Source organism: Gopherus flavomarginatus, chromosome 16, assembly GCF_025201925.1.
Source record: "Gopherus flavomarginatus isolate rGopFla2 chromosome 16, rGopFla2.mat.asm, whole genome shotgun sequence".
In the NCBI taxonomy this organism is placed as follows: domain Eukaryota; kingdom Metazoa; phylum Chordata; order Testudines; family Testudinidae; genus Gopherus; species Gopherus flavomarginatus.
Window position 1 is genome coordinate 21,885,898 of NC_066632.1, and position 18,412 is coordinate 21,904,309.

The following is an 18,412-nucleotide window of genomic DNA, read 5'->3' on the forward strand; positions in this document are numbered from 1 at the left end:
ATGCTCAAATTTAACTCTCTCTTTAGCTTTACTCAGTAAGGAATCAGTGGAAACTCGAGCTATAAAAGCCAGGCTTTAAATCAAATGAGGCAGCTACCCAGGGTTTTGCACTTTTAAGGGATCAACCCCCCTACACCTTTAGTTAAACTGATGCAACTGTATGTTGAGACCAGGACTAGTTTTTCCCTAGCTGTACTGGCGGTGAGAGGTGGCAGGACACTATCTGCAGGGCCGGCTCCAAGTTTTTTGCTGCCCCAAGCAAAAAAATTTTCCCATGCCTCCCCCGGAACTCCGCCCCATTCCAAATCCTTCCCCAAATCCCCGGCCCCGCCTCCTCCCCGGGCATGCTGCATTTCCCCTCCTACCCTTCCCTCCCTCCGGGGGGGAGAAGCGGAGTGGCAGCACGCTCAGGGGAGGAGGTGGAGGTAAGCTGGGGGGGAGCGGTTCTTCTGCCCCCCCCCCCCCAGGGTTACTTCCTGCAGCCCTCCCCGTGCCCCCCACCAACACAGCTCACCTCCGCTCCGCCTGCTCCTTGGGTGGGCCGCCGCCGCCGCTCTGTTTCTCCCCCCTCCCTCCCAGGCTTGCCGCAAAACAGCTGATTCGCGTGGCAAGCCTGGGCGGGAGGGGGGAGAAGTGGAGGCAGTGGAGTGGAGGTGAGCTGGGAGGGGCAGTTCCTCCATCCCCCCTCCCCCCGGGTTACTTCCTGCATCCCTCTCTGCGCCGCCCCACTGCCACAGCTCACCTCCACTCAGGGCTGGCTCCCCGCTTTTTGCACCCCAATCAAAAAAAAAAAAGGAGCCGTAGTGCTGCCCCTTGAAAAGGGCCGCCCCAAGCACGTGCTTGGAGCGCTGGTGCCTAGAGCCGGCCCTGACCATCTGCATTGTCGTCGGAGTAGGGCCAGAACTATAAACCATGGAATCACCATCTGCTTAAAAAGTCCCACAAAGATACAAACCAGCCCCACTGAAATGAGCTTTTCACAACGCCATATGTTTTATTGATAAGGCAACAGCATACTACAAATATGAAAACAGCATCCAACTTCCTTTGTCATAGCATTAAAGCTCTGAAGTTTGGGTTCACATTAATACACATCTATTCCAGCTTCTCTTTTTTGCCCATTAGAAAAAGCTCAAGGCATACAGAAAGGGGGAGGGATGGAGGGAGAGACAGCGGCTGCCTCTATTCTTCATCACTATAATTAAAATAGATTTCTTTTAAATCTTTATTTATAAAGTGCATTGCCTTACAATCTATATTACACAAGGCAACAAAACAGAGAGCTGTGTTTCACATTCAGAAGTTTCACTTAAGTACTGTACTCACTTGTTTTACACGCACAAATGGAAAAAAATCGTGCTTCTATCAGTTCAAAAGAGCAGCTTTGAATGATTTAAACACTTTATTTAAAATCCAATTTACAATAAAACATTTCCACTATATTAAATAGTTATTTACATTTTGACACTAAATTACTCAACACAATCGGGCGCAATCATTCTGCAGATCTATAACTTACATTTTTGTTAACAGGATCAATGTTAAAAAGAACCACCACCTTTCCCCACCACCGTAAAGAAATGTTTTCTTTTAACTAAGCCATTTATAGGATATTAAAATCAGACCTCCCTATTTTCACCTGGTTGGCTATATGTTAAGTTTCTCCAGTCAAGCACTGACTTTAGTGCTAGTTTTTCCCAGCGGTGGTTCTTCACTGGTGTGTGCAATGGTTTTAGGAAAGGAAATGGGAGGTCTAGCAAATAGTCTAGAACAGCAAGACACTAAGGGAGATATTCAGCATGTACCCATTGGGCAGTAGCTGCCATTTCCCAGCACAGCAATGCCCGGGCAACCGATGATGCAAAGCTGGAGCTATTTGGGTAAAATACAGCTGGAACCGCTGAAAAGACTTAGTCACGAGGTGCAAGGCTTTTTATTTGTTTTTAAAAATTTAAGCTGACATTCTATTTTACTTGCAAGTTGTAGGGTATATTGAGCTTTGGCTGAAGGAGAACGCAATGGGGGCTTGCGCATTTTCAAAACAGTTTCAATTACAGCCAACCCCACAAAAACCCCCAAACCTTTTTGAAAGGAAGTGGGTTTTTTGGGGGTCAAAAAACATCTTTTCCAAACAACAAAAATTTGTCATTAAGAAGATTCAGAGAATTTTTAGCAAGATATTGGACATTCTTCCATGTATCATTTTCTGGGTTAGAAAAAAGATATGTTTACAAAAGGCTAATTCTTCAATAGTTTTGAAAACCTGAGGCGTTTCAAAGCAATAGCCAGGATTTTTCTTGCATTCTCCACTCAGCTCCCCTTTCCAATCGACATCTGCATTAGACACACTGAAACAGAACCGCTCCAAGTCTAACTGAAGGGAACTTCTCCGACAAGTGCAGCGTTTGTGCGGGATGCCCATTAGGAGCTGTGGTTCTCCCTAAGGACGGGTTAGGATTGCTAGAGCACTGTGGTGCTATATTACTGGAAAGCCTCCCTCTTCGATACAGGCTCCTTTACGGAGAGAAAGCTCCCATCAGTCAAAGATTTTCTCTAGTGACACCTGCTTTGCAGGTAAGCGAGTGGAACAAATACGTACACCCAGAGGTCTCCAATCATTTATAGAGCTCTAGTTAAGCATGGTACTGTATTATGGGTCAAATGCAACAGCAAGAGTCCCTGCCCTGAACAGCTGACAGTCTAAAGGCACAAATGGGTACAATACAGGGTAAACTCCAAGAGGGGTGAGGTAGCTACAGCTGGAACACTTCCCACAACAACTGGCTTTGAAGAGATGAGGAGAAAGCATTGATTGGATGGGTTGATCTATGCAGCAGTAGGACAACAAGGCACAATGCCAAGAGCAAGGGAAAGATGGAATGGCAGGGCCAGGGGAAGCTTGGAAGGTGCATATGGGCAGGTTAAAGGCAAAAAATAGGGGAGGAGATTTAAGCATGGAGCTGTGCAGAGATCGGAACGGGAGGATGAGGACCTTGGGAGGAAGCCAGTGAAGGAATTTGTGAAAGGAGCAGTTGTCTTGACAGCGGGATATTGAGTAGTTTTCCATCCCATCTGGCACCATCCTGTCCAGTGGCTGGTGAAGAGAAGGTTTTTATCCCCCTTCAGAACAGGAGATTGCCATATCATTTGGTTGCCAAAAGGATAGGCACAGAAGGAGCAAGCCAAAGTGAGAGGAGAAGGGGGTGTGCAATCAGGGTATGGCTGGTTGAGAGTTTTCTGAAGCAGTTTTTTCAAATAAAATTGTATTTTTGACTATAAATTTCATGTTTGCATCCTGGGAGAAATTTCAACTCTTCCGTTGTCAGTCAAATACTTTTTTGGATTTTTGAGGAAGAGTCAAAATTTTCCATGGGAAAATTTAAACTATTTTTTAAAAAATAAAAAACGTCAATACCCCCCGCCACCAATTTTCTAGCCAGCTTGGAGTCAGAGGCAGGATTAAAGGAGAAGCTCGAAAATGGGGGAAGAAAAGGGACAACTGGCCCACGGGGTGAACAGTGCTAATTTTGCCTTCGAAGAAAATTAGCAGGGCTGAGGCAAGACAAACTGAAGGAGAAGTAGAGTCATTTGACAAGGCAGAGAACAGAGCTGAGGCAGCAAAGAGCAAGTTCTCCCGGGGGCTGGATTTTCTCCAGAAACACAGAGTGAGCAGGCCCAAGGAGACAGCCAGGGTTAGAGGTGGGGGAGACAAGACTGAGGGGCAGAACTGGGCAGCTTGCAGGACACAAACACAGGGGAGTTACACATACCGTGGAATCAAACAAAAGGGAGAATCAACTGAGGTTAAAAGACGCACCACACAAGCGTACAGGTACATTAGATTCAGCAACAAGACGTCTATATTTAAGGCACTGATTTCAAGTGAAGGTGACAACGGTATTAAAGAACACAGTGATTGTCTCTGAGGAGGGGGAACTGCCATCCCACGGCTTCTCAAACAAGTGCAGAGCCCACGGAGGAGATCAATTCCTTGGATCTGAGTGAGCGATATTTCAGATGGGCAAGACTCAGAAAGGCAGACAGCGAAAAGGTTAACTGTGCAGTACCTACGCTCAAGGCACTTCACTCTTGCCAAGGAACTGCTTTCATTCATGCTGTGTTAGCGACACTCAGCGGACCAAGAGAGATTGCAATCAAAGATAAAAGCAAAGCAGTCTCAGGGTTTCTTATTTACCACAATATGTCCAGGGATTTACTTATCATTCCTACAGCCTTTTTCTACCCTGATGGGAGGAATTATTTTGGCTTCCCTTTGAAGATTCTATATAGAGGCTTAAACATCTGCATTTCATGGTGCTGTGTCCCAACATACCCTGTGCTGTACAGACAGGAGCGGCGCCAGGATTTTTGGCGCTCTAGGCAGCGGTCCTTCCGCACTCCCGGTCGTTAGCGGCAATTCTGCGGCCGGGGAGTCCTTCCGCGCTCCCGGTCTTCGGGCCGCTTCAGCGGTGGGTCCCAGAGCGAGTGAAGGACCCTCCGCAGAATTGCCGACGACGACCCGGAGCACGGAAGGACCCCCCGCCGCCGAATTGCTGCCAAGGGCGGCAAAATGCCGCCCTCCCAAATCCTGGTGCCCTAGGCGACCGCCTAGGTCACCTAAATGGAAGCGCCGGCCCTGTGTACAGACATGCACTTGAACTATGCACTTTTAAAATGACATTCAAGTACTGAGATGCCTAAAAAGTGGATGACATGCCGGGTCCCCTATGCCAATCTCAACTTCAGCTTTCTGGAAAGTTTACTCAGTAATGAGGTTTTCCTATTTATATTTAATCAATTCATTTTATTAAACATCATTATTTAGGGCTCCCTCTTGCAGAGCCGTGGGGCAGTGAGCACAGCGGAGACAGTTGGCATTTCAGGCGTAAGTCAATACACAGGAATCAGAGCAAAAGCATAATTTAAACAAGAGAAATACCCTGATTTCACATAACCCATAAGAATATATTTGTGGCATCCCTGCTCTCTGAAGTCACCAGTTAGTGAGTACTGCAGGCTGAGTTTCTTCTAGAATTATGAAATAACTTTTTTTAAAAAAAAAAGGAAACTGGCAACTTCCTGAGAACTATATAGGGTGCAACACAAACTTTCCCACATTAGTGCAAAAGACAGAGAAAGCAACACCATTGCCATGCTGTAGCCACCCAACAGAGAAGCACGAACACAGAGATTCAAAGCCCAACTCTGATTCTTTAGCATTAGGAAAATGAGCAACTTGTTTACAAAGGCGGCGGTGGCAGCACATTAGCAGATGGAAGGTAATTTTCCTAGTACACAAAACAGAACCTGACCCCAAACGTCCTCTGTGCACCCAACAACTGACGCAAGAGGGACTGAACTAGAGGGATTTTCTTTGCTCTTGCGTCGTTTGGTTTTCCTTGGCTGGCAGATTTTTCTGCAATCATTCTTGCCCTCTTAACAGCGATTGACCTGCCGTTATTGGAGGCGCCGGAGTGTATACCTACTTCTCTCCAAAATGGATGCGATCGCTAGCCCCTATCATTTCCTATGCTTGTACAGGGCCTAGCACAAGGGACAAGGAGTCTGTGTCCTGTAGTGCATTGAGAGCAGGACTCCTGCATAGCACAGGAAAACTCTGGAGAATTCAGGATGAAAGACTGGGCTCATCTCAGGCCTTAATTGACTGTGATGCAATGCTATGCACAGCTTATAGGCTGCTTTGCCCCTGCCCTATGATGGGATAGCTTAATTTTGGCAATTGATCTTTGATTATCAGCAGGTAAGTATGCCCAGTGGTCTGTGATGGGATGTTGGATGGGGTGAGATCTGAGTTACTGCAGAGAATTCTTTCCTGAGTGCTGGCTGGTGAGTCTTGCCCACATGCTTAGGGTTTAGCTGATCGCCATATTTGGGGTCGGGAAGGAATTTTCCTCTGGGGCAGATTGGCAGAAGCCCTGGAGGTTTTTCGCCTTCCTCTGCAGCGTGGGGCATGGGTCACTTGCTCGTGGATTCTCTGCAGCTTGCAGTCTTCAAACCACAATTTGAAGACTTCAATAACTCGGACATAGGTTAGGGGTTTGTTATAGAAGTGTATGGGTAGGGTTCTGTGGCCTGCTTTGTGCAGGAGATCAGACTAGATGATCATATTGGTCCCTTCTGACCCTAAAGTCTATGAGTCTATTTCTTAGTTCTAAGAAACTAGGACTCCTTTCGTAAAGACTGAAATCTTGCTGCAAACAGGACATTTCAGGGCAGGAAGATATGAGATTAATCCTTCCCCACTTGATTCTTACTGAGTTTTTCCAAGATGTTGCATATTTAACAGGCTTGGCAAATAATCTGTTAAGAAGCTATTTGATAACTGTCCAGCAGACTCCAAGGCCTGGAAACCACACCACTGGCCACCCCACAGGCTGAAAGGGATCTTTTATTCCCAAGTGATTATCTGATATCTCACCTCAACAGCTGGCAACATCAACATTGAAACAAAAATGGTACAGCGTGTTGATTAGCATGGATTTTCATGCTTTTAGCTATCCATCCCGGGAGCACAAGAGACAGTCTTCACTCTATCACAGAGACCACTTCCAGTCTGGCTACACCTCTCAGAGCACCCGAGAGACTAGAAACCTTACAAATATCCATTCATTCCTGTCACATTAACAGCGGGACACAAACCACAATGTGTCATTGCTTCCGAGATCTTCAGGTTCTACACAGCAGGCAAATGGAGATTTCTTTCAGAGATACAGAAATTGTTCCCTAAGTGCATTTTCCTATTTATCTAGAGACTAAGATATTTCTATACTTTGTAGCCAGTTGTGGAGGGGGTGGAGGCATATGCTGGGATCATTCAGCCGGCTCTGGGGTGGAATGAGCCAGCAACTGTGCGCCAAAAGCACTTGGGCAGAGGCTTTAGGCAGGGATAGGAGTAACTAGAGAACTGTTCTCCCTCCACATACAGCATTAGGGATTCATTGAAGCCCTGAATTCTATGCTCACACATGAAATCTCAGTCATTTCCTCCCGACTAGTGGCCTGACATTTCAATTTTTACTTTGTAAACCAAGCCCAAAAAAAGTGGTGGTTTCAAGAAGGCCCCAATCTGAAGGCAGCCTTGAAACAGCCATGAAGGGATATGTGAGCTGGTTACAGAAGAAAGGCAAGTGGAAAAGCTACTCGCTGGGAAAAAAAAAAAAGCAGCTTAGCTGGGTTGGCTGCTGCTCTGCAGCAAGCCAAACCAGGTGACTGAAGATGTGCAGAAAAAACAGTCTTCTCCAGTAGTGTGAAACTAAATGGTGTCTATATACAAACCCTGGTTAAGGGTCACACCCTTCCGCTCACCGGGCTGACTTATCCCTTTATTTCTGGGTGTGCTGTCCTGCGTCTGAAGTCAGGAGATTTCATTGCCAAAAACCTCAAGGACCAGCGGGGTGAGCTGCATGCTGTGCTCTGGCTTGAAGGAAAGGCAGCGGTACTGTTTGGAATGCTCCTCATTCAGGCTCCGCAGGTCTGCCAGCTTCTGGATCATCTTGGCATAGAGTAAGCGGTTGCCCGGGGGAGGGTGTTTGCACAGAATGTAGGTCTGCAGGACTTCGGAAAGGCGGTCTTGGAGGGACTCCACCAGAGAAGTGTCCTGCAAGCCAGGGCGGTCTAGAAATCAAAGCAAGCAATTCATGTCATGTGAAAGGTTTAGCGGATTAGTGCTGCCGGGATGCTCTAAGCATAATCCTGCTTCAGTGCAGGGGGGATGACCTCTCCAGTTCCTTCCAGCCCATTTCCATCATTTCTTGCTATTGCCTCTTGTTTATTTAAAAGAATGCAGGATGCACACCTATGCCAGGCTCTAGGTGTCCGATCGTTACTGCCACATGTCAGACTCAGCTGCATTACATCATCATTTCAACACAACCCACCAGCCAGACACCCACTGAAAACACCTTTCCCCTCACTCAGTTAGGAACCTCAAACAGAGGTTTTTGGCAGCATGCCACTAAATCGGGTGCTATTTCAGACTAAGTAGGGAAGCAAGTTCCAGAATCGCAGAGCTCTCACATGGAACGCACTGTCAGCTGCCCCCTCTCTTTTATAAGAGGGGGAGTCAGCTTGGGTGGCCCCTGCTGATAGCCGCTGTGGCAGTATGGCACAAGGAGAGACGCGATCCCTCATCCAGGATACAACTGACACCTTGAAATCCACAGGGAAACCGTTAGGCAGTCAGCACAGATCCCAGAGCACTGGTGTCATGCTCCCAGCGAAATGCTCCATTCGATAAGGGAGTCACTGTTGTGCACTAGCATCAGTCTCCGAATGGTTTTAAGTTGTAGCCCCACACACAGCACCTGGGCAAACCATGTTTGATTCTAAATTTCTTGATCCCTGACTCAGCAGTGGGTGTGAGGGCTGCGGTGCCTTCCTTGGGCTTGGATCAGGCTCCTATAGATGGTTGGTGGTTAGCTTTATAGGCCCTGGCTGAGGGCAGCAGCCCCACTTCCTCGCTACAGATAAAAACAGCTATTGGTTATTGGCTCTGAGCATGGAACAAGCAGACAGTTCAAGTTTCTCTTACCAGGGGAGAGGATGCAGATGCCCATCAGGAGCACATGCTCCTCTACGTGAAGGTTCAACTTCTTTAAGCTAACCTGAAATTTCACAAGTGGTTCTAGCAGTTCCAGATTGTGACCAGCTAAAAGACAAAACACAGAACATCCTCCAGAACAGTCTTTTCTACCTCTAGGAATTCAGATCTCCTAAAAGTCAACTGCTAAGTGAAAATAAAGCCAGAGATATCAAGGATATCTGCAACTGGGAGTGTCTGCCCTGTTTTCTGACCATCTGGCCTGAGGTAGACACTCACAGCCGTGAGCCACTCCAGACAGTGTGACAAAGTCTGTCCAATGAAGTCTAAGGATCCCTCTATCAGATATTCTCTTTGCATAGGTACTTCCAGACCAGTGGTTCTCAAACTGTGGGTCAGGACCCTAAAGTGGGTCAAGACCAAGTTTTAATGAGGTCGCCAGGGCTGACTTAGACTTGCTGGGGCCTGGTGCCAAAGCCAAAGCCCTGGGTGGCAGGGCTGAGGTTACAGGACCCTTGCCTGGGGTTAAAGCCTTTGGGCTTTGGCTTTTCCCCCCTGGCCTGCGTCACCTCCGCAACTCCCATTGGCCAGGAACAACGAACCACAGCCACTGGGAGCTGCGGGCAGCCATGCAAATGTAAACAAAGTGTCTGGCGGCCCACCAGCAGATTACCCTGACAGGCCGTGTGCGGGCCGCAAGTTGCCTATCGCTGTTCTAATGGATATTATTTTCAGATGACTAGTTAGGCTGTTAAATGTACGAGCCCCCTGGGGCTCAAGTAGAATGTAAGGGGTGTGAGGGCCTTGTGCTAGGGCTCTGCCCAGGGATGAATTACATGCCAATCCCAGCTAACATCACCTTAACTTTGCATTTCTTGACTTGGTGCAGATCTCAATTTGCATCCCCAAAGTGGTATTAAATTACATTAAATGCAAAAATTCTATGTTAAGGGTGGGGAAATAAGATCCAGACAAATGTATTAACCTTCAACAAGCAACAAAGCTGCCACGGACCCATGCCATGCTTTGGATACAGGGGTAGCCAGAGCTAATTTACCTTGGGTAACGTCATCGATTTGGTACTTGAATTCATTGCCTCCACATGACCATGCCATATCCTCCAAGGAAAACGACTCGTTTGAACGAAGCATAATGATTTCAATGGCGCTGGACTTCAATAAGGCAATCTGGTCTTCTGCTGTCAGATCCCTGAACATTGGAAGGGAGGGGAAGACAGTAATCAGTGAGACTTCAAGTAAACCTAACTCCAACCCTCCAGTTAGATCATGAATGGACCTGCAACCAAATGCCAGCCATACAGATAATGTCTTCTGGCTCACCTCCAAATGCAGCCTTTTTGGACTACAGAAACACAGAAGAAGTAGAATAAAGTCCAAAATTCCCTTTGGTGGGTCATTTGGAAATTGGATGAACTTAAACTGCAGATACTGCAGTTCACCCAGGATGAAATGCTTAAGGGAGTTACAGTTGGGAAAAGGGACCTTGTATAGCTTTTTTTGTAACCTGGAATTAGTCTCACTCACTTGCAATATCCCCTTATAATTGTGAAAACAACTTCCCCATTGCCATTCCTATTTGAAAAGCTGGTATTTCCCTGTGTTTCTCACAGAAATGACGATCATCTTTTAAAAAATTATTTGTGTCGCAGTGGCACCTATGAGCTCTGGTCACAGTCGCTAGGCACTGTACAGAAGCAGAACAAAAAGGCTCACACATTCTTAAAGTCAGGCAAGTGCTCAAGTGCTGTGCTGCATTAGGGCCATTGTAGATAAGGCTAGGGAAGCAACAGGAAGAGAAGAGTCAGTGATGGCTTCGGTGGAGGTGGTGCTGAGCTGTAGAAGGATCAAGAAAGAAGAACGCTTGGACTTAAGGCAGCAGTAGAGATGAGACAAGTTTAGGAAAATGAACAAGCAGCATAAAGCAGGAAAGACGCAGAGTGATTTCAACCAAAAAAATCAAAGCAACGCCTGCCAAAACTCCTGGGAACAAACCCATCCTTACCTGAACCCTGGGATCATTTTTGCAAAGCCAATCACTTTCTGTATGCTGTAGCTGACGAGGTCAGCCAGGTGAGGTAGCATGGAGAGGTGCGAGAGGTTAATGTCCATGGGAGGGCTTCTGTCAGAGTCCTCATTGAGTGCCATGTTGGAAAACATTCTGTTCTCTACACACTCTGCAGAGGGGAAAGAGGTTGGTATTTATCTTGGCTGCACCGTTTCCCTATGATAGGAAGTTTGTTCTTCAGGATGAAAATCAACCAAGAATGGAGAGTCAAAATAAACTGCACAACCAGAACATCTATCCCAGTCCATGGGCACCACCTGCACCTTGCCCTCTGGGGGCTTAGGCCAGGGAGTATCTTAGCAAAAGTAAGAGAAAGGAAGAGTATGCAACAATCTGTGTTTGAGTGAGCTGACTGACGCTACAGGGATCTCTGCTGTCCTTGGGAAAGGAGACTCCAGGAGCCGCTGTGGCACAATTACGAGAATTTGGGAATCAAACTCTATTTATTTTGAGAATCTGCATCACATTCACCCACATCTCTCACCTGGCACCATCACTATCTGCCTCCCAGCAGTCTATATCCCCACCTTGCCTAGTAACTCACATCACCCCATTGCACCCCACACCCAGGCGCCAATATCTCCTGTGTTCTAATCCCCCGGCTCCGATACCACCCCTGCAACTATTTACTCCTAGCCGGTCTTCTGCTCCCTGCTCTCCCCTCACCCCATTCCCCAGCTGTTTACTTATGTGCTATCCTCTCCCTACTTACCCCCACAGCTCCCTCCTGTTCAACAAAGCCACACACCTACAGCAAACCCCTCCCAGTCAGGCCTCTTGGGGTTCCTCTCCATCTCTGGCTTCCTTTCCACGTGGTCTCCACCTAAAGCAAACCCCCTCCCATGGTGGTCTCCTGCTTTCTGTAGCATCCCAATCAGCCACCCCTCCTCTGAGCCAGGTTCTCTTTTGCTCTCTGAAATCTGCAGCACCAGTGGACTGGCGTAGCATGGAGCAGAAATGCACAGTAGTTAATGCAAAGGTATTTGCTTGAACCAAATGTGGAATTAGGCTATGATCCAACAAAACATTTAACACGCTTAACTTTAAAACACATGAGCAATCCCACTGGACTTCAATGGGACCATGCACGTGCTTACTGTTAGGTATGTATTTAAGTGTTTGGCAGAGTTGTGGGGGAAGGGGTTTCATTTCTTAAATGAAGGATATGAAGAGTCAGAACTGACAAACTGTGTCAAAATAACCGTTATTTCAAAAACCCACAAATTGCTTAAATCCCTAGTCTGATTTATCCGTGTGACTATCACTTGTAGGGGAGTAATCCAGTAGCACATATAATACCTAGAGAACAGTTGAAGGTATCTGAAGAGTCTTCTGATGAGGAGCCATGCGTTAGGACCGATGATGATCTAGTTATTCTTTTGCTTGAGTTGGCTCTCACCGGAGGCTGGAACAGAATTCGGGGGGGGGAAGGATAGCTCAGTGATTGTGAGTTCAATCCTTGAGGGGGACATTTAGGGATCTGTTAGCATACTCCGTGGGGGAGGGGGAGGAAGGAGCAGGAATGTAGTGCGCTCAGGGGAGGAGGTGGGAAAGAGGCAGGGCTGGGGCAGAGATTTGGGGAAGGAGTTGGAATAGGAGCAGGAAGGGGGCAGAGTTGGGGCGGGGACTTTGGGGAAGGGGTGGGGCAGGGCAGCGCCTCATGGAAGGGGTAGAGTGGGGGCGGGGCAGAGGGTCAATCACCCACGTGAAAGAGGGGAAGTTGGCGCCTATGATCTGATCTGCATAACACCAGCCACAGAGAACTTCACCCAGTAATTTCTGATTCAAAGCCACAGCTTCTGTTAGAGCTCTAAGTCTTTTAGAAAGACATCCAGTCTTGATTTAAACCCTTCCAGGGATTGACAGTTGCCCCTGTCATTTGTGGCAAGATTCTGAGCCCCAAGTATATAGACAGAATGGCATTTTGGGAGAACAGCACATGGACACTTTCATTGATAGTTAGTGCTCTAAGATCACACATTCTGAATCTGTGGGGTCATAAACAAGATTCAGGGGGTCATGACTACCTTCCTTTCCCATATGACTAGTTAGGAGGAAGGTCTCAAAACTTTACGTTGCGACACTGGGTCATGGTATGGAAGAGGTAGAGACAACTACTTTAGCTTATCTATTAGAATTATGGCACAGCCTTCTACCACCAGCAGAGGTCCTCCTAGTAACAGCAGTCGGGAAGTCTTCGGCACAGAAGAGCTAAGGGAGAGAAAGCAGGTCCTGGAACATACTCGGAACTGGGTGAAGTCAGAGTAGGTTGGGTCATAAGTTTTGCGATGGGCCTCGAGAAGAATGTCAATGACTCTTTGCTGCTCCTCCGATAATTTGGGCTTCATGCTCTCTTTAAGAGCCTCCTCCTCCTTCCGCTTTGTTATCATCTCTCTCTTCCTCTGGACCTCCTCATCTGTCAGAATGACTGTTTACAAACATGTGGCAAGGGGAAGAGAATGAACAATAATCAAAAACCAACATCCTGGAATTATCTACAAATACCTAGAAACTGGTTGAAACCAAAAGTCATTGCAGTAGATTACTCTGGAGCTCACTTTTGAGACAATACCCTGTCCCTTTCGTATTGCTACTTAATAATTAAACCTGTATTTTCTTCCTCTTGTTTTAAATCCCCTGAATTAGCAAGTCACCGCTTCCTGATGCTATTTAAAGCCTGATTCAGCAATGTCATATCTCCCATAATCCTAGGAAAGCATTCGGTCCAGTGTTCGATGGAATGAGAAAGAGAGATGTGAGGAATTTTGGCATCACCATACATGTTCTAGACCAGGGGCAGGCAACCTATGGCACACGTGCCAAAGGCAGCACACAAGCTGATTTTCAGTGGCACTCACACTGTGGGTCCTGGCTACTGGTCCGGGGGGGCTCTGCATTTTAATTTAATTTTAAATGACGCTTCTTAAATATTTAAAAAAACCTTATTTACTTTACATACAACTGTAGTTTAGTTATATATTATAGATTTATAGAAAGAGACCTTCTAAAAATGTTAAAATGTATTACTGGCACACGAAACCTTAAATTAGAGTGAATAAATGAAGACTCGGCACAACACTCCTGAAAGGTTGCCGACCGCTGTTCTAGACTCCACCCTTGCAGCTTGTTGCATGTGGGTGAACTTCTGTGGAGAGCCCCCCAAAAGTGTGCAGACTACCTTGCTCAGACCCAAAGAGCTCAGTGTAAGATCAAAAGCTGGTCTCTCTTACCAACAGAGGTTGGTCCATTAAAAGATATCACCTTACCCACCTTATCTCTTTGCTCACTCAATGCCTAGATCCTGCAATTGATATTAAGAACATAAGAACAGCCATACTGGGTCAGAACTATGGCCCAACTAGCCCAGTATCCTGTCTTCTCAAAATGGCCAGTGCCAGATACTTCAGAGGAAATGAATAGAACAGAGCAATTTTGAGAGGTCCATCCCAGTCATCCAGTCCCAGCTCCTGGCAGTTGGAAGTTTACGGACACCTGGAGCCTGGGATGCATCCCAGACCATCTTGGCTAATAGCCATTGATGGTGCTAGCCTTCATTATCTTTCTGGAACCAAGTTATACTTTTGGCCATCACAACATTCCATGGAAATGAGTTCCACAGGTTGACCCCGTGTCATGTGAAGATAAGTACTTTCTTTTGTTTGAAACCTGCTGCCTTAGCATGTTCTATCCCAAGGCACATACGATATTTTTTTAAAAAAGTATTTGCTAAAGAACTATGCAGTGTGGTACCCAGCCCCTTCCTCAGGCAGAACTCCATGCTCCTCTGCCGGCTGTGACAGCCCTGGGCGGGGGGCGGGAGCACTCTAGCAGAATGGGAATCTCCTACTTCAGGGAGCTCTGAGAAGGGGAGGAAGGATCAGATTGAACGTCCTGTGTGTGTGTGCTGAATGCTCTTCCCGATCATAGGAGAATTCAGTCTGTAACTCCACAATTCCTACATTCTACATTAAAATGCATCAGAGCTGCTAGGCACTAACAAAGAAGTTCAAGAGGTCATCAACAGGAAAAAGCCCAAGATGTTCAGTGATCTAGAGTCTTTTGAAGAGCCAATTTCACGTACTGTTTACATCCTAACAATTTAGGAAGATGACATATATACTAAAAGACGAACTAGAGCCCTTTTTGCAAGTCTTCAACAGCCCTACATTTTGGTCCTTACATTTTTAGAAGACAGCAACAAACTCCTCCACATTCTTGTGAAATTAACTTTTAAAGGAATTGAGTGGAAAAAAAAGTGACTTAATAAACTGAAAGTACAGTAAATCTTTTTCACACGTACAATGCAAGTTTTTCCATTTCTTTTTCCCCACCCCCAAAATGTCTCATCAGGTTTCACTTCTGTGCTTTATTGCATCACCAAAACTCCTGAAGAGAATTCTAGACTTGTAATTAAAATGCCCCATGCATTACTCTGAACAGGCATGGTAGCATGCAAAAGGCAGATTCTCAATCTCTCTTGGAAAAACACTGACAATTTACAGCAGGGGTGGCCAACCTGAGCTTGAGAAGGAGCCAGAATTTACCAATGTACATTGCCAAAGAGCCACCGTAATACATCAGCTGCCCCCTATCAGTCCCATTCCCCCCGCCTGCTCCCACCCACCAGCAGCCCTGCCGATCAGCGCCTCCCTCTCACTCCCCCACCTCACAATCAGCTGTTTCGTGGCCCGCAGGAGGCTTGGGGTGGTGGTGGTGGTGAGTGAGGGCACGGAAAATTTAGGGGAGGGGATAGGAAAGGGTGGATTGGGGGCAGGGCCTCTGGCAGAACCAGGGGTTGAGCAGTGAGCACCCCCCGGCACACTGGAAAGTTGGTGCCTGTAGCTCCAGCCCCGGAGTTGGTGCCTATACAAGGCATGTGAAGAGCCACAGGTTGGCCACACCTGATTTATAGTTTTATGGTCAGGAAGGGTTTGCATTACACTCTGCAGATACTGTTGTTCAGAGAAGTGGCAGCATTTCCTTCTCTGATTGCATAAATTAATGTGAGCAAGTGTGCACAGTTCAGTTACAGTATACTGGGCAATATTTGTTCAGCAAAAGCTACCTGAATGTGCTATGAACATAAGCCATGCCCTGTTCACAGTTAAACTTACTATTAGTAAACAGCAGCAGATTTTAATGGGATTTTTTTAAAACGAACATTTAAGTATCGGCTTAAAACTCACTTATCAGAATGAGGAGGGTTCCTAAAAGACTCAGCTCTATATACTTACTGCCTTGCTGAATCTAGGCCTAAGCACACGCGTAGCTTTAAGCACATCTTTTAGCGAGACTGACGCATGAGCTGAAACGATTTGCTGATTTGGGGCCTTCGTACAGATCAGGATTCTGCACTGATTGAAGAGGCACAGCTATTTTGGCAAACAAAAGTCAATCACATTTTTTCTGATCACTGGTCTTTAAACCCATTACTGGTCCCTCAATCAAATAGTGATTTTTTGGCTCCGGCCTAGGATTGATCTTGGCAATTTCCAGGACTTAAACCAGTATACTTTGCACTGGCTGAAAACAAAGGAACATTATGTTTGAGATTCTAGTTCCACAAAACTCAGGAAATTCAAGTCATTGTTCTTCCTTTGACCATAGCTTGTACCCTTTCCACATATGTATATTACCATTCGGAATATTAATTTTGCCATCTCAGTACTATGTATGGACAGTACTAGTTTCTAGCTATCAAACACACTTGCCTAGATTTCAACATACAGACTGTGATGTTCTGTACCCCAGAGCAACGCCCTAGTATCCCCATATTTACCATGGTGATATAATTATATGTTTTGTGCAAAGTATGCCTTGTCAGGGATCATTCTAAAAGTCTTGATCTGTTGAATATTGATAGCCTGTTGGATGGTATGTGCTGTTATTGGATGTGAAATTATGAATATTGACTATGTACCACTATTTCAGATGTGTTTGCTCCTGGGGTAACACCCACAAGGCAGTGTGCATGCAGTCTAGCCAGCATATTGTGGATGAACCATTCAAGGTCCCGTACAGCGCACGTGGGACAAGAGATTTTCTAAACCTTTACATGCCTTGTTCTTTCCAAATAAAATCTTTGCAAAAATGGCAATGGGCCTAATCCTGCAATGTGCTTAACATCTTCCACTGTCCCTGAAGTCGGAGTTGAGGGTGTTCAGCACCTGTAGTACCAGGCTCTGAATGAAACCCAAGTTTTCCCATAGAGAACAAGGAGAGGATTAGGTTTATAGCTGGGTTTTCAAAGAGCTGAGCACCTGAGCAAGAGAAGCTGCTGGATGCAAAGTACTTTTGAAAGTCTGGCAATTTATTTAGGTGCTGAAATTGGAAATGAGCTGTTTTGAAAATGTTAGCTTCAATAGTTGGTGCTGAGTTTCTTTTCAAAACCTCGTTCTTACAGTTGTTCTTGAGCTATGAGCGAGTCATAAATCTTATAGCACAACTAAAAAGAGACCCCACAGAATTCCACAAAGATTACTCCAGATAATTTACTGTTGGGGTGAGAAAAAAGCACAAGCTACTTCAGCTCAAACGGTACCTTAATTAAAACGCTCCAAGCACGTGAAAAATATAACCAGTGGAAGAGTTTTAAAACCACAACTACATTGCTTTTAATCACAAGATTATTATAAACCCTGTGGCATAAGCAGCATAGAGATTTTATCAGCTTATTTTATCTTTTGATAGAGATTAGGATAGCAACCACAGGTGTTTTTTTTTTCCATCTATACTTAAACTCAAAGCCAAACAGTAATAGACAGGTACTGTTTTAATACATCGACATAACTCAGCAGAACAAATAACCTTGAAGAGTAGGTAATAAACCCTAAATATAGGGAAGAAGAATTTCACATTCGTCATGACATTAATAGTCTTTTAACCTATCATTAACAAATTTAAAAAAAAAGATTTATCTTATGACTGGAGGCTTTTTGCCGACATTAGGTTGCAGGAATATTCCACATTGGTAGGTTAAGGTGGAGTTTGGAATGAAAGGTTTGGCAAGAAAAAGAGAAGCAATACACTGGATGTAGCTGTACTCCGATGTAATGTAAGGTACAATACCAGTGCTATGTAGCCTTCAGTTATAGCCTCAGGGTTTAGCCGCTGGTATTTTTCCAATACCTTTTTTGAAGTTGCATAACACTCTACATGCCTCAAAAATTATTTAAAATCTAGGAGGCAGCTAACTGAACATTTCAGGCCAGAGGGTTACATTAGCAATTAGAATACTACTATTAGTTCTTAAGGGATGTGTTCTTGTAAAATCATTTTTTGTTTACAAATTAACCTGAATAAAAGACTGACAATTACAAATTTTTCTTTAATATGCAGCCTTCAATAGCACAGTGAGGACTGCTACATTTTAATGGGAAACTGCTAAAGAATTAGCAGGGGAAGGGGCTTTAGGACTAGTAGATGCATTGCTAGAATCAGATATCTGCAAATATAAAGAAATAAAAGTAGTGGGCAAAGTTAAGATCTCCTGAGACAAACAAGCTTTTTGAGGGCTGTGAATCTTTACTCTTCAATGTTAAATTACAAGTACACAGCTTGCTTTGGTTAGCAGGTAGAAGAGCTAGAAAACAGAAACATCAAGCTAAGCTGAACAAAAGCTTTGTCCTGACTACAGCTGTGCAGTGAAGACAGAAAAAGGAGATTACTAGGATTTTTACAGTATGATAGCAGAGACAAAGCACAGGTAGGTTTATTTTGATGTAGGTTTTCCACGTCAGCCCCACATGAGGGGGGCACGGGGTAGAT

The 18,412-nt window shown here is 45.5% G+C and overlaps 2 protein-coding genes across 2 annotated transcripts in view; both read right to left on the reverse strand.

Moving 5' to 3' along the window:
• PRR13 (proline rich 13) overlaps positions 1–18,412 on the reverse strand; it is a 326,900-nt gene that overhangs the window by 227,541 nt on the left and 80,947 nt on the right. The gene's annotated exons all lie outside the window — the stretch shown is intronic.
• The window catches only part of VDR (vitamin D receptor), a 94,611-nt gene continuing 82,364 nt past the window's right edge, over positions 6,166–18,412 (reverse strand). Inside the window, exons 5-10 of the mRNA XM_050925930.1 lie at positions 12,889–13,073; positions 11,945–12,050; positions 10,583–10,754; positions 9,618–9,769; positions 8,552–8,668; positions 6,166–7,635 (exon numbers count right to left, since the gene is read on the reverse strand). Coding sequence (XP_050781887.1) covers positions 7,376–7,635; positions 8,552–8,668; positions 9,618–9,769; positions 10,583–10,754; positions 11,945–12,050; positions 12,889–13,073 — 992 coding nt within the window. The 3' untranslated portion in view covers positions 6,166–7,375. The remainder of the gene's footprint in view (positions 7,636–8,551; positions 8,669–9,617; positions 9,770–10,582; positions 10,755–11,944; positions 12,051–12,888; positions 13,074–18,412) is intronic.